This window comes from Miniopterus natalensis, chromosome 15 (genome assembly GCF_054644295.1).
Source record: "Miniopterus natalensis isolate mMinNat1 chromosome 15, mMinNat1.hap1, whole genome shotgun sequence".
In the NCBI taxonomy this organism is placed as follows: Eukaryota; Metazoa; Chordata; class Mammalia; order Chiroptera; family Miniopteridae; genus Miniopterus; species Miniopterus natalensis.
This window is the reverse complement of record NC_142095.1, coordinates 8,417,733-8,433,378: the sequence shown is the minus strand read 5'-3', so window position 1 is coordinate 8,433,378 and position 15,646 is coordinate 8,417,733. Positions and strand designations below refer to the sequence as shown.

The window sequence follows — 15,646 nt, the reverse complement described above, 5'->3', positions numbered from 1 at the left end:
CACGGATGCTGTTACAACAGCCGGGGTTTAGCAGGAGGAAGATAATCACTCAAAACTCGCTCTTTCTTCCGCTTTAGAAGGTAACTGAGGTGCACATGTTCCTGTACTAAGGCACGGGGACATTTTAACCAGGCCACGTAATGTGCTAACATAAAGGGGACTCTTCAAATTAGCAACTTCTATTCATCAAAATAGGAAACAACAGTTGACCACCATTAGTAAGTAAAAAGGCAAACCACAGAGTAGAGAAGATATTTGCTGCATGAGTACTGATAAAGGGTTCAAATTTAGAATATATAAAGAATTCATTAAGAAAAAATCTGAATAAAATAGACATAAGATTTCCCAAATGAAGAATTCAGAACATAAATATAATACAAGATGTTCAGCCGCACTAGTAATCAATTAAATCAAAGTCTAGTAACATTGGCATACCACATTATACTGACTAAGCTGACAAAAACATCTAATAATACCTGTTGTTAGTTTGAATGTAAAGCAAGGACAAATCTCATACTCTGATTGTGGGAGAGTAAATTAGTTCAAACACTTCATTAAGTTAAAGATATATGTATCCTGAAACTTTGGCTTTTAGATGTCATGGCCTAGAGGAACTCATGCTTATGTGTGCCATGTTGCTCATAAGCATTGAAAGTTTGAAACAGCCTCAAGCCCTTCATTAGTGGAATGAATAAATAAATTGTGGTTAATTTATACATTAGAATACTATCGAGTGATGAAATTGAATACAATTACAACTATATACAAAAACATGAATAACTTACAAAGACATGGGATGAAATAAGCCAGTCGAAATAGAATACAGGGAATGGGCAAAAGTTGGTTTACAGTTGCGAGTTTATTCTTGTATTATATTTATTAGTTAATTATTGTATTCTGTATTATTATCCTTAACCTACTTTTGCTCACCCTTGTAGATAGCATGTGATTCCATTTATATAAGTTCAGCATCAGGGACAGTTGTGCAGTATTGCTTAAAGAAGCACAATGAAGTGGAAAAAAAATTAAAGACGAGGATTCTGGGGAAATGGTGAACAGAGTCACCAGGAACCTATCTTCCCACCTAGACACCAATTGAACTAGCAGAATCTGTCTGATGTATAGCAGGGTTCTTGAATAACATTTTGTTTGTCATTTCATTATAATGTCCATGGGATGCCTTAGGAACTTAACTCTTGTTTGTATCAATTAGCTTATGGTAAAACTGGTTTTATTACACATCGTTTTACTTAAAGTCCTTATCCTATTGTTAAGCAGGACTTACTGTAACTGGAATTCTATAGACCATTGAAGGCTTGAAAATCTAGGGAAGGTCTTGGAAGGTAAATTGTAGTTAATTTGGTCTATTTCAGAGCCACTCATTCTTCACTCATCAGCTACTTGTAGACAGCTATGCATCTGTTTTGGAGCAGTTTGCACACAGCTTGCAGGAACCATAGTGGGCAAAAAGGATTCTGTTCTCCAAGTATCAGGCATCTTTGCTCTGATCACTGATGGCTGCTTCGGATCTCAAAGGTGTGGCTAAAGAGGCAAGCAGCCATTATGGTGGTTACTCTCCCCACCCCCAGTGACTTCCAAGAGACTTAATAGGCCAGACGAGCACCCTTTTTCCTTCCCTTCATTTTTCCTCTTCTTTCCCCTTTTGGAGTCAGACATTAAAGACTAGGACATTAAAAAACAACTACATTTACAGGGGAAATTGGAAAGTGACAGCACATGCCAAGGAAAAAGTGCTGAAAAGATCTGAGAAGACATTAAGTTTATACCTCAGGCTGATGCTTGACACAGACACAGTCTACAACAACTGAAAAAAAAAATCAAAAACTCCCAAAACATTCACAAGAAACTGCAAACCCTGGAAATGGGGTAGAATCTGATCTCTACAGTTGCCATATTATTAGATTCAAATTTCCTGTTTTCAACAACAACAAAAAATCACAAGGCATTCAATGAAACTGCAAAGTATGGCCTATTCAGAGGAAATACAAAATTAACAGAAATTGGCAGTGAAAAAAACCTGATGGCAGATCTACTAGACAAAGATTTTAAAACCGCTATCTTAAGGATGCTCAGAGAAGTAACAGATGATGTAAAAAAAGACAAAGAAAACAATGTGTGAACAAAATGGAACTGTTAATAGAGAAAACCTAAAGGAAACCAAAAACAAATGGAGCTAAAAAGTTACTGTACTGCAAAATGAAAAACTCACTGGAAGATTCACTTGCAGATTTGAGTTGGCAGAAGAAAGAATTGGTGAGTTTGACGATAGGAAAATGGAAATTAGTAATCTGGTAAATAGAAAGGTAAAGGCTTGAAAAGTGAACAGAGCCTGAGGGACTAGTTGGACACCAGTAAGTGGACCGACGTATACATTGTGGGAAGTCCAGAAGAAGAGAGAAAGGGGCAGAGATAGAATTTGATGAAATAATGGCTTAAAACTTCCCAAATTTGATTAAAGACATGAACATAAACATCTAAGAAGCTCAACGACCACCAAGTAAGAAAAGCACTAAGAAACTCATGCAGAGACACATTATAATCAAACTTATGAAAACCAGGGACAAGAATCTTGAGAGCAGCAAGAGAGAAATGACTCATCAGAAGGGATACTGAATAATATGGTTGTCAGTAGATTTCTTATCAAAAACTTTGGAGGCCAGAAGGCAGTGGGCCAATATATTCAAGTGCTAAAAGGAAAAAATAGTCACCCAAGAATCCTGTATCTGGTAAAACTTCATCAAAAGTGAGGGATAAATTAAGACATTCCCAGGTAGATAAAAGCTGAGGCAATATGTTTTCACTAGGCCTGCCCTGCAAGAAATGCTCAAGGGAGTCCTGCAAAGTGCAATGAAAAGACGCTAGACAATAACTCCAAGCACTATGAAGAAATAAAGATCTCAATAAAGGTAAATACATGGGCAACTATAAAAGCTATTATTGTAAGTATCATTGTAACAATGGTTTATAGCTCTACCTTTTGTTTTCTACATGATTTTAAGAGACTAATACGCTACTAAAAACAATTATTGGTATAAAAGTTAGTATTATAGTAACATTAGTTTGTAACTCCGTCTTGTTGTCTACAAAGTTTAAGAGATTAATGCATTTAAAAGAATTATTCATTTATGGTCTTGAATACGCAATGTATTAAGATGTAATTTTGTGACATCAACAACCAAAAAAGGTGGAAAAAGGGCTGTAAAGGAGAAGAGTTTTTCTATGTATTGAAGGTAAGTTGGTATAAATTCAGATTAGAGTGTTATAACTTTAGAATGGTAGGTGTAAAGAAAATAGCTATAGAATATAGACAAAAACATGAGAAAAATAAGATTTCAAAATAAAACAACTAAACACAAAACTCAAAGTAATGTAGGAAATGAGGCACAAAACTATTAAACATAAAGAAAATAAATCATGTAGTGATAGAAGTCCCTTTATATCAGTAACTGCTTTATGTTAACCCAATTCTCCAATGAAAAGACAGAGATTGGCAGAGTGGATAAAAAACACATGATCCAACTATATACTGTCTATACAGGTTTTCCCACTCTCCTGAAGTAGAGCATTTTTATGAAATCTTTCACAAACCAAAATGGCTTAAAGCAAAGAATATCTCCCTCTTTTAGAAAGTTAACTTTAGGCCACTTGCTTTCACAAAAAAACTACATTGGTACGGTAATGGCTTTTTTGTAAAAGTGAAAATCCTCTTCTGGTTTCTTTTGGTTACTAGAAACAGGTACTCATGTAGTCTTTCATAAAAGCAAAGTGGCATAATACAAACTAGAAAGTGGGGGATACCTGTAATGTTAAAACGTCAATACTACCCAAAGGGATCTACAGATTCAGTGCAATCACTGTCAAAATCCCAATGATTTTCCTTTTTTCCCCCCCAGGAATAGAAAAATTCATCCTAAAATTCATATGGAATCTCAAGTAGTCTAAACAATTTTGAAAAAGAATAAACAAAGCTGGAAAATTGACATTTCTTGTTTTCAAAACTTACTGCAAAGCAACAGTAATAAAAACAGTATGTTATGGGCATAAAGATAGACAGAGACTGATAAAATAGAAAAGAGAGCCCAGAAATAAACCCTCACATACAGAGTGCGGCGCAAGTAGGTTTACATTGTTCTAATGGAAAAATACGATAATTAATGAATAGTAATGCAAGAATAAACTCTGTTTCACATACTCACAACTGTAAATCTACTTTGCCCCACCCTGTATATGGTGAACTTGTTTAGACAAAGGTGCCAAGACCATTCAATGGGGAAAGAACAAATGGTGTTGAGAAAACTATATATCCCCATGAAGAACAATGAAGTTGGATCCTTAATCTAACACCATATACAAAAATTAACTCAAAATGAGTCAAAGATCGAAATGTAAGACCTAAAAATAAAATTCTTAGAAGAAAACGTAGGGTAAAAGTTTTATGACATTGGATTTGACAATGATTTCTTAGATATGATGCCAAAGGCATGGCTTAATCGAAGAAAAAGTAGACAAATTGACCTTTATGAAAATTAAAAATTTTGTGTGTAAAACTACCAAAAGAGTAAAAAGCCAACCCATGAAATGGGAGAAAATATTTGCAAGCCATATACTTGATAAGAGACTAATAATATCCAGAATTCATAGAAAACTCCTAGAACTTAACAAAAGAACAAAGTTTTAAGAAATGGACTTGAGCCTGGCTGCTGTGGCTCAGCAGTTGAGCATCGACCTAGGATCCAGGAAATCATGGGTTCGATTCCTGGTCAGGGCACATGCCCGGGCTGCAGACTCGATCCCCAGTAGGGAGCATGCAGGAGGCAGCCGATCAATGACTCTCATCATTGATGTTTCTCTCTCCCTTCCTCTCTCTGAAATCAATAAAAATATATTTTTAAAAAAATAAAAAATGGACTTAAATATACGTTTTTCCAAAGAAGATAAACAAAGGATCAGTAAGCACATGAAAAGCTGCTGAGCAGGGAAATGCAAATCAAAACTACAAGGAGATACCACCTCATACCCACCAGGATGGTTGCTACTATCCAAAAAACAAACAAAAAAAAAACCCACACCCAAAATAACAGGGATGTGGAAAAATTGGAATCCTTGTTCACTGTTGGTGGAAATGTAAAAAGGTACAGCTGCTGTGGAAAAAAGTGTGGCTGTTCCTGAAACAAAAATACTCTATGGCGCTAGCCAGTTTTGCTCAGTGGTTAGAGCATCGGCCCATGGACTGAAGGGTCTCTGGTTCGATTCTGGTCAAGGGCACATACCTCTGTTGCAGGCTTGATTCCCAGCCCTACTTGGGGCCTGAGCAGGAGGCAGCCAGTTGATGTGTATGTCTCACATTGATGTTTTTCTCACATCGATGTTTCTCTCTCCCTTCCACTTTCTCTGAAAAGCAATGGAAAAAGTATTCTCAGGTGAGGATTAAAAAAAAAATACTGTATGATCCAGCAGTTTCACTTCTGGGTATATAACCCCAAAGAACTGAAAGCAGAGACTCAAAAAATATTTGTATACCCATTTTCAAAGCAGCATTATTCATAGTGGCTAAATCATGGAAGCAAGCTAAGTGTTTATCAATGGATTAATCAGTACACAAAAGGTAGATACAGTGGAATATTCAATTTATAAAGGAAGGAAGTTCTGACATCCTGCAATATGGATGAACCTTCAGGACATTATGAAATAAGCAAGTTATAAATAGACAAATACTGTGTGATTCCACTCATATGAGGTACTTAGAATAGTGAGAATCATAGAGACAGGAAGTAAAATGCTGGTTGCCAGAGCTGGGGGAAGGTAGCAGTGGAGAATTATTATTTAATGTGTATAGAGTTTCAGTTTGGGAAGATAAAATGAAAAGAATGGAGCGGAGCAAGAAGGAAAATTTGAATTATGATGTGTCTGGGTGGAGAGGAATGTAATGCAGGACCTGTTAAGCTGTGTTTTAATTTGGTCAAGAAATTCCACTGAGGCTCAGCTTACTCTCTCGCCCACGTCCACTGGGGAGTGTACTTTCACTTGCGCAGGGTCCCGTGCCCTGGCCCCTTTGTTTTTCTTGGCCTGAGTAAAACTTGCTTTGTTCTCAACACACACATGCAAAGTTCAGCAGAAAGAAGAGATGTCGTGCTGTTTGTATGTAGAATTATAACTACATTATATTATTTTCCTATTCATATATGTCACTTACTGCACTTTTAATATCTTGCTGTTATTTTCTGTTTCAGACTTTGGTGTTAGTGCTTTTTTAGCAACTGGTGGTGATATTACCCGAAATAAAGTGAGAAAGACCTTTGTTGGAACCCCTTGCTGGATGGCACCTGAAGTGATGGAACAGGTACTGTCTTTGGAGTGGCTTAGGGTTATGCTATAAAACTGAAGCACTGAGTAGCATTTGCTTCTGTTTGGTATCCTTGGTTAGGTCCAGGATTGACACACCTGTGTTCCTTGGTTAAGACTTTCACTCTCCCAAAAACACACCAAAAACTGTACAGCTTTACAAAGGACATGTGAAAATCAGGATTTACACTAAAGACAAGCTAAGGAATAAGATAATGAAGATTGGTTTAGTAGTCTTTTCCTTTGTATAAATTAAATTACCTAATCTGTTTACATGTAGTTGTGTTGCTTTGGTTCTAGAGGGACTGGTTTTCTCAGTGCCATCATTTTCCAGTTGCTTCCAACTGCAGTCTGATGTCACTCATCCCCTTACCTACAGAAAGTCTGCCAAATCTTGACACCTGTTCTCACTTCTTTTTCCTTATATTGTTCTCTTTGTGGCATTTGACACTATTGGCCATTCCCACCTTTCACTCCCTTAGCTTCCCTAGCGTAGTTTTCTGATTCTTTTCTGCCTGTCAGACCAGTTCTCTGACTTCTTTCCTGGCTTTTTTTCTACCGCTAAAGGGCACTGCTTCCCAGGACCTTGATTGAACACTTCTCTTCTCTCTCGTACTCACTGGATGTCCTCTTGGCTTCCCACTTATTATTTCTAAACTATATCTTGTCCGGTCTCATTTCCTAAGCCTCTAGATGTTTCCAGCCCCCTCTGCGTGTTTTGCAGAAATGTCTTATTGGTGTATCAAACTCATTATGTAGAACTGAATTTACTTTTCACTCTGTTGTAATGCCTGGATCCCCCCCGTTGTGAGGGAAGGATCAGTTTATTAGTTGCATATGCATATAGCTGGGGGGAGGACACTGCATGCCACAAGGGGTTGCATTCAGGAGGAGACTGAACAAACAGTTTCTATAGGAGACAGGCTTTGTAGTATCAAGAAGTGAGATGCCCCTTGGATTCCTTGTGAAGATGTGATTGGCTCGTTTGAATAATTCCAGGTGCTCCTCTGGGGAAAGCAAGAACTATACCTGGTACATTTGATTAGCAGGGTTGTTGAGCTAGGGGATCTGATGCTCAGGAGCAGAGAGGGGAGGGGAATTTCCACTTAGGTCATTAGAGGCCCTCCTATTTATTTACCAGATGTCAAGACAGCATAAAGTAAGGAGCTATAATTTTAGGTCTCACACATTCCCAAAACCATATTTATTGCTTGGTGTAGAAAATTAAAATATTTAGTTATACCGCCCTGGCCTGGTGACTTAGTTGGTTGGAGCATCATCCCATAAACCACAAAAGGTTGCATGTTTGATTCCCAGTCAGGGCACATACCTCGGTTGTGGATTTGATCCCCGGTGGGGCGAGTATGTGAGGGAACCAGTCGATGCTTCTCTTTCACATTGATGTTTCTCCCTCTCCCTTTCTCCCTTCCTCTCTCAAATCAATAAACATGTCTTCGGTTAAGAAGACATGTTAAAAAATCAGTTAGGTAACGTGCTGGTGACAGTATGCGAAGAGAGGAATTTGGCAGTATATTCACACCAACAACTTAAAAAATACTCACACCCTTTGTAACTTTTTTCATTATAGAAATTAAGATGATAAAAAAATACCATAGGAAATTTTTTTGGAAGGGTACCAAATTTCTTTATTTGAAGGAATGGCACAAATGAAAGAACATAAGTGGATGATTTGGTGCAAATGAGAGAAAAGGTGAGGTAACTCCAACATGTATGTGCTGCTCTGGTGACCAGGGAAGTCACCCCCATGGCTGTGGGAAGCCAGCCTAAGGCTTAGCTGTCTCCACTGTCTCCCTGGGTGTGCTTGTCAAAGAGATGCTCTGCCAGACCAGTTTCAGGGGCCCCAACCTGCGCAAGTTGCTTACGTGGTCACCCAGTTCTCTGATGGATTTCACGTGCTAATTCAGGTAGTGAGTCTCAGTGAAGTTACACAAATGAGGGGCATTTGTGTCAGTGGCCAGTTTGTGCAAGCCCAGCAGTGACTCACACTTTTTTCCAAGTATAGCTCACACCCCACTGCATTCAGCCCTTCTCCCAGTCAGTCATCAGGTCTGGCTCCTTGATATCCTGAAGGAAGATCCCGCCACCTCATTGCTTCTGCAGCTACATCAGTTTCTCAGCATGTTCCCTCCTCATGAGACGGGTGAAGAACATATTTGGCAGAGTTCTTTGGGGCCACATCATTGCAGTCAAAGTAGTAAGACACGGACACGTAGACATAGGAAGTGCAGAGCTGCAGGTTGACCTGGCGGTTGATGGTGGCCTCTGAGCCCTGGTGGTAGTTCTGGAGCCCAGTAAGGTGGCGGCGACGGGTCATCACGGCGGGAGGCTGAGGAGAGGCCACTGCACCACGCGGGAGCTGGAGCGGGGTCAGGGATGGGGGGCCTGGGCGCTCCGAGGGACCTGTGGGGAGGTGGCGGAAGGCTGCATCTGAGTGCCGCTGGGGTGGCGGTGGGGTGCCGCTGTGCAGGCTCTGCTGAGGCAGGGAACGATGGCCGCTCTCAGCGGAGATTCTGAAGGCAGAAGACACCACTGCTTCCTAACATGTTGTTCTAGCTTTTTCTGCTTTTTTAATAGATTACATACCTATTTGTAATTGTATCAAAATTTATGACCTATTTTGTACTTTTTCTTCATAAGTGCTTTATCATAGGTGATTTTTTATATTTTCATTATGGAATTCATTAACTTTGCTTTTGGTTACCTATATAATATATATATATTTAAATAAATCTTTATTGATTTCAGAGAGAGAAGGAGAGGGAGAGAAACATCAATGATGAGAGAGTCATTGATCGGCTGCCTCCTGCACGCCTCCAACTGGGGATGGAGCCCACAACCCGGGCATGTGCCCTGACTGGGAATCGAACCCCGATCTCCTGGATCCTAGGTCGATGCTCAACCGCTGAGCCAATCCCTGCCGGGCCCTATATAATATTTCTTTAATGAGTATACCATACTTAACAATTTCCCATTGTTGGTGAACATTCATTGAGGTCACCTCTATTTTTTTGCTGTTCCCAAGCATATTTAGCTTTTGTCTACTTTAGATTATTTTCTTGGTTTATGAACACTTTCGTGTTTCTTGACATATATTGGAAACTACTTTTTAAAAGTGCTTTTAGTGCTTTTAAAAGTAAACATGCACTTATCTCTGGTCTCTACAGGTCCGAGGTTATGATTTCAAAGCTGATATCTGGAGTTTTGGGATCACAGCGATTGAACTGGCCACAGGGGCTGCACCGTATCATAAGTACCCACCAATGAAGGTGAGACTCATAGTCAGAATACTACCTCAGCTCATGTCCCAATTCTATTTCAAAGCCTTTCTTCATTTGACATTTTTACTCATGGAATTCTGCCCTGCATTCCTTCTAACTCCTGTAGCAGGAGTTCATATCTGTATTAGATATTTGGTGTTTAGTATTGAATGAATGTACATTGTAGTTGAACTTTTTATATGGTGACTGTCCATCTCCTGACTCTAACTAGTTTGATATTAGGATCTGATGTCTCTCATTTTAGTGTGTGTTCTTTACAGTCACCTTTGTGGAAATGACAGCCTTAATGGGGATGGTGATCATTTGTACTTCATAAGGTTGTTGGAAGGGTTACATATTAGTAGTAATTATAGCTAATGTTCATTGAGCACTTATTCATAATCTTAAATAAGATAATCCATGCGAAGTGTTCATGTGCCATACATATGTATTATCCTCATTATTATATAATGAAAGCTCAAACAAAAGTTTGCTTTGTGGTAGGACACTAAGCAACTTTTATTAAAAGGCCTATTATTATTTCCTAATGTAGTAGTTACCTGAAATGTAGTCGTTCATCCTGTCTCCAACATTAGTAACATAATGAGTTTTTTGTGTTTAAGATGGTGCTGCCAGTCCTGTAGGTAACCATTTTTATCTGTGTGACTCCTTAGTTATAATATGCCCATGAATTCTGTTCTCTTTGTAGTTGTAGCTACTGTTTATAGTTTTTCTTACTCACTTTACAAGATATCCTATTGAGTGTTTAAAATGGCACACCACCACTGTGAATTGTTGTTATATTGATATTATTCACACCTGTGTGATCCTGAAGCACTTTAGAACCTTTAAAAGATGCTGTTCTGTCCCCTTTAAGGCTCTAACAATGTAGAGAGGGACAAAACCAGTAAAAGGTTATTACGAAAAACCTCTCTCTCTGTTCAAAACATATATATATATCTTGACCTACATGTTTGATGGGTATGATTTTGATTCTGTGAAAGGGTAGTGATATATATATATATTTAAATATATCTTTATTGATTTCGGAGAGAGGAAGGGAAAGGGAGAGAGAGAGAGACAGAAACATCAATGATGAGAGAGTCATTGATCGGCTGCCTCCTGCACGCACCCTACTGGGGACCGAGCCCGCGACCCGGGCATGTGCCCTGACCGGGAATCGAAACGCGATCTCCTGGATCCTAGGTCGATGCTCAACCACTGAGCCACGCTGGCCAGGCAGGTTAGTGATATTTTAAGGCCATGGTTTGCCTAAAGGTTGAAGACTCCTAGGAGGAAGTGGATATTCACAAAATCTTAAGAATAATTTTTTTTATATATAACTGTAAGGTGGGAGGCTGATTTTAGGCCAAAGAAATGGCTTATTTTGAAAAAGGATGTAGACTTGGGTGGTAAACACACAGGACAGTGTACAGGTGATGTATTATAGAATTGTACACCTGAAACCTGTATAATTTTGTTAACCAATGTCACCCCAATAAATTCAATAAAAAAGTATAAAAATAAAATAAAAGGTGATTGGTGGGGGGAGGATGAGGTTTACTTTCTATCCATTATAGGCAGTTACTCCTGCAATTATTGCCAGACATACACAAGTTAATCTATTTGATCAAAATGAGACCTATCACCAGCCTTAGTAATTCTGTTTCAGTAAATATAAATCTGAAAAGCAAATAAATCTGTAAAGCAAATAATAATTCTGATTGTAGCCTCCTTTTATGTTTTAGTGTTGACTTTATGTGTAGAAAAATGGCTTATGCTTTTCTAAAAAAAAATCAAACAGTATAGAAGAACACAAATCACCCAAAGTCCCATCACATAAAAATGACTTCCATTACCTACATCTCTGCATTACACTAGTATGTTGCCATGAAAGTCAAAGAAGGAAGGAATGGAGAGATTAGTCAGGATTGTCAGTTGCTGCGGGCAGGTAGGAAGGGTGAGAACTAAAAAGGCTCTAGCTCTGTTACCTGGGATATCAGCAGTGATTTCTGTGATAGTAGTTTCTGAGGAGTTCTGGGAAGAGAAGCCCAGATTACACGGTGACAAGCTAAAACAGCCGTAAATAGGTAATCAACAAATTCACACTCTGAATTTTGCTATGGTTTTAATTCTTTTAAAGGTAGTTTGGCAGGATAGGAGGAGTACAGAAGACATGAAGAAAGGAATCTGATCAAAGGACATATAGTGTGGATACAGTTGAGCCCTGGTAGGCACGCCACCTGGGAAGCCAGTTTTCTATAGGATGTTGTTTATGTGGATAACTGGGTTCTGAACAAGTGGTCTAAATGTGAACTTTTAAAAAACAATATCTGCTTATATGTTGGCATTGTCCATATTAAAATGTCTTGGCCACAATATTTAATTTTACTTAACGGAGTCTTCGGAAGTTTTTATTATATTGAAAATTCTTACAGGTTTTGATGCTGACACTGCAGAATGATCCTCCTTCTTTGGAAACTGGTGTTCAAGATAAAGAAATGCTGAAAAAATACGGGAAATCATTTAGAAAAATGATTTCATTGTGCCTTCAAAAGGATCCAGAAAAAAGGTAAACTGTGAGATAAAGCTTAACTTTTCTCTTCCTCTAACATGTAACTAGGAACGACATACACACAGGTGCAAGGGATTATTTGTGCATATGAAAGAGAGAGGGACACGTAGAGGATAGGACGAGAAGGGTCAGAGTGTGTGCATGTAACAGACATACATATGTATACACATACATGTATGTACGTGTGGACTTTACAGGAGAGATTAGGAAGAATGTGGGAGGCAATATTCAAAGAAGTAATAGCTGAGAATTTTCTAGAATTGAAATACCTATGTTCCTCAGATTAAAGATCCTCCCCCCAATTCCAAGCAGCATTCCCCTTTTCCCACTTGCACACATGGTCATGAGACTACAGGACACAGAGGCAAATAGAAGCTCTTAAATGCACACTGAGGGAACAAATTACCTACTGAGGAATGACAGGTAGACCAGTAGCCACTTCCCCAATAATAACAGTTGAGGCCAGAATATACTGGAATAATGCTGAGAGAAAAAAACTGATAACCTAGAATTCTCCAGCTAATCAAACTATCATTCAAGAATTAAGCATAGAATTAAGATATTTTTCAGACAAAGATTGGGTTTTCCAGTCACATTTTAGACTTAACTCTTATAAATTGTACTTTAGAAAGAAGGAAATGAACCTAGAAGAAAGGAATGAATTATAAGAAGTAATATTGTGCAAACAAACTATTGAACATATTGAATACTTGACTGAATGAAAAAATCGGAATGTTGTCGGTTTGCATTTATTCTGTTAATCTTTATAGAAATCCTTTGAGGCCCTGGTTCTCAAGCTTGAGTACACATGGGAATCACCTGGAGAATTTAAACAACTAATGATCCCTGGGTTTCCCCCACAGGTTCTGCTTTAATTGGTGTGGGGTGCAGCCTAGGCATTAGGACTTTTTTTTTGGTAATGCACAGCAGCATTTAAGAACCACTGTTTTTAGGGACTTGGCCAGGTAGTCCTGAACCTTAGGGAGGTGATTTGCTCAGGATTACATGGTAGGTGTGTGGTGTAATCAGGCCCAGTCTCTTAAGTGTAGTATTGTTTAGTCTTCTCATACTCAGTTAAAAATTTGTAATGATGCCTTTACTCAAAAGAAGTAAGACTGTGCACAGTTGAGTAAAAATTGAGTTTAGATTAAATTTGGGGAAGATCCGTTACATTTAGTCTTCAGTTTTTTAAGGGAAATGGTGAAATCTACTTAGCCACATAGCAGAAGCAGAGGACTTTGTGAGTTTAGATGTATTTTTATGCCTTGTTAAAGTAAACATTAGCGTACTTCTTGGGAAATAATATTAAATAGCAAATATATTGGAAGCCACTAAGAAATCATGCTTCAAAAAGATTTTTACATAATGACTTTGTCAAAGAACCTTCAGTAATTATTATCAGAACATTTCTGTATGAGTTTTTATTCTACTCAATGTCTTGTACCAAGTTTATCCTACTTTTTTCTTTTTTGCAGGTTAAGGAAAGGAGTATATTGAGTTTTTATCTTACTGTTTAAGAAATCTTTCTCAATTTTGAAGATAAAAACTCACATTGTACTTGAATTAACTGTAAACATTTTCCTTTCTGGTTTTAGACCAACAGCAGCAGAACTGTTGAGGCACAAATTTTTCCAAAAAGCAAAGGTAGGAAATTCTAACTTTAGATTTTTTGTGTTCATTTGATCTTCCTCAGTTACCTAAATTAGGTTCACTGCTCAGAAGTTGTATTATGTTAAGAGGATTATGTTTAGAAGAATGATAGTATATCAAATAATTGCTGAGGACACGCTCTATACAGTCTTTGGGAATTAAGATACATGTTTTAGAATAAGTGAGTTTGTTTTTCATGTGAATTAATTTAAATGTCAACAGATTAAACTTATAACAGGAACAATGAATGTTAAATTTTTCCATTATAAATATAATCTGAAAAATACTGAACTCTCATTTCAGGGTTTACTACTAAATTAGTAAATATGTCATTTTCTAAAGATATCAGATAAGTGGGATGTTACTGTAGTTGAAGTATGGGACCATGGTCCCAAAAAACATATGGTAAAAAGCAAACTTTTCATAGATAATGTTTCCTAACAATACACTAAAGCTTTCTTAGTTATAAACCCATGGTAGCAATGTCCTAAAGGAGCTTCAGAATAAAAGAATGGAAGCTTTTCTCAAACTCCTTTATAAAACGGTTACTGTGTTACATTTTAATTTTGGTGAACTCTTCTTTGTCAATTTTTTGGGTTCAATAAAAACTTATTGTAAGAAGAAAATACTTATTTCTTCTCTCCAGAATAAAGAATTTCTTCAAGAAAAATTATTGCAGAGAGCACCAACCATTTCTGAAAGAGCTAAAAAGGTAAGTGGGTATTTAACTCTGTTTTCAGGGGAAATTGCTTAGAGTAGATTTACTTTTGCATTTTGAAAGAATATGTTAAGTAATACCTTGTTAACAGCCTGAGTATTACTCAGTTTCTTTCAGCCCTTTCTTTAGCATTCTTTGATGCATTTATTCAGTAGATATCATTAGTCTACTGAATGCTTAGGCATTACTGTGCTATCTACCGTTGATGAATTAATTCTAAACTATGTTAAATCACTGTTTGCAACTACCAGAGTGAGGTGTGAAGTTGGGCCCTTTCCTCACACCAAACAGAAATATTGAAGATAGCACCTCACACCCACTAGAATGACTGTAATAAAAAAGACAAGACAATAACAAGTATTGATAAAGATGTGGAGAAATTGGAACCCTCACACATTAATGAAAATGTAAAATGGTGCAGCCATTTTAGAAAGTAGTCTGGCAGTTCCTCAAAAGGCTAAACAAAACTGCCATATGACCCAGCAGTTCCACTTCTAGGCATATCTAAGAGAATTGAAAACATGTACATGCAAAAATATGTACACCAATGTTCTTAGCAACATTATTCATAATAACTAAAAAGTGTGAACAACCTGAATGTCCATCTGCTGATGAATGGATATGGAAAATGTCGTGTGTCTATATAATGGAAAATTATTTGGCAATGAAAAGGAATGAAGTACTATACATGCCATAACAAGTATGAGCCTTTAAAACATTATGCTAATTGAAAGAAGTCATTTACAAAAGACCACATGTTGTATGATTCCATTTATGTGAAATGCTCAGACTAGGCAAATGTATAGAGACAAAGTAGATTAGTGGTTGCCTAGGACTGGAAGGATTGTAGAGAAATGGGCAGTGGCTGATAATGGGCATGACTGATAATTGGGAGGTGGGACTCGGAGGAAGTGATGAAAATAATCTAAATTTGTGGACATGGTTTCATAACTCTGAATAAACTAAAAATGATTGAATTATATGCCTTAAATGGGTTAATTGTATGGTGCATGAATTACTTCTTAATAAAGCTGTTACTGCACAAAAAGAGCATTTATAGAA

At 37.6% G+C, this 15,646-nt stretch overlaps 1 protein-coding gene across 2 annotated transcripts in view; it reads left to right on the top strand.

The window, feature by feature from the left end:
• OXSR1 (oxidative stress responsive kinase 1) overlaps positions 1 to 15,646 on the top strand; it is a 68,573-nt gene that overhangs the window by 36,107 nt on the left and 16,820 nt on the right. For both annotated transcript variants that reach the window (XM_016196180.2, XM_016196179.2), the window contains exons 6-10: positions 6,252 to 6,361; positions 9,549 to 9,650; positions 12,080 to 12,213; positions 13,812 to 13,860; positions 14,513 to 14,578. In XM_016196180.2, coding sequence (XP_016051666.1) covers positions 6,252 to 6,361; positions 9,549 to 9,650; positions 12,080 to 12,213; positions 13,812 to 13,860; positions 14,513 to 14,578 — 461 coding nt within the window. The remainder of the gene's footprint in view (positions 1 to 6,251; positions 6,362 to 9,548; positions 9,651 to 12,079; positions 12,214 to 13,811; positions 13,861 to 14,512; positions 14,579 to 15,646) is intronic.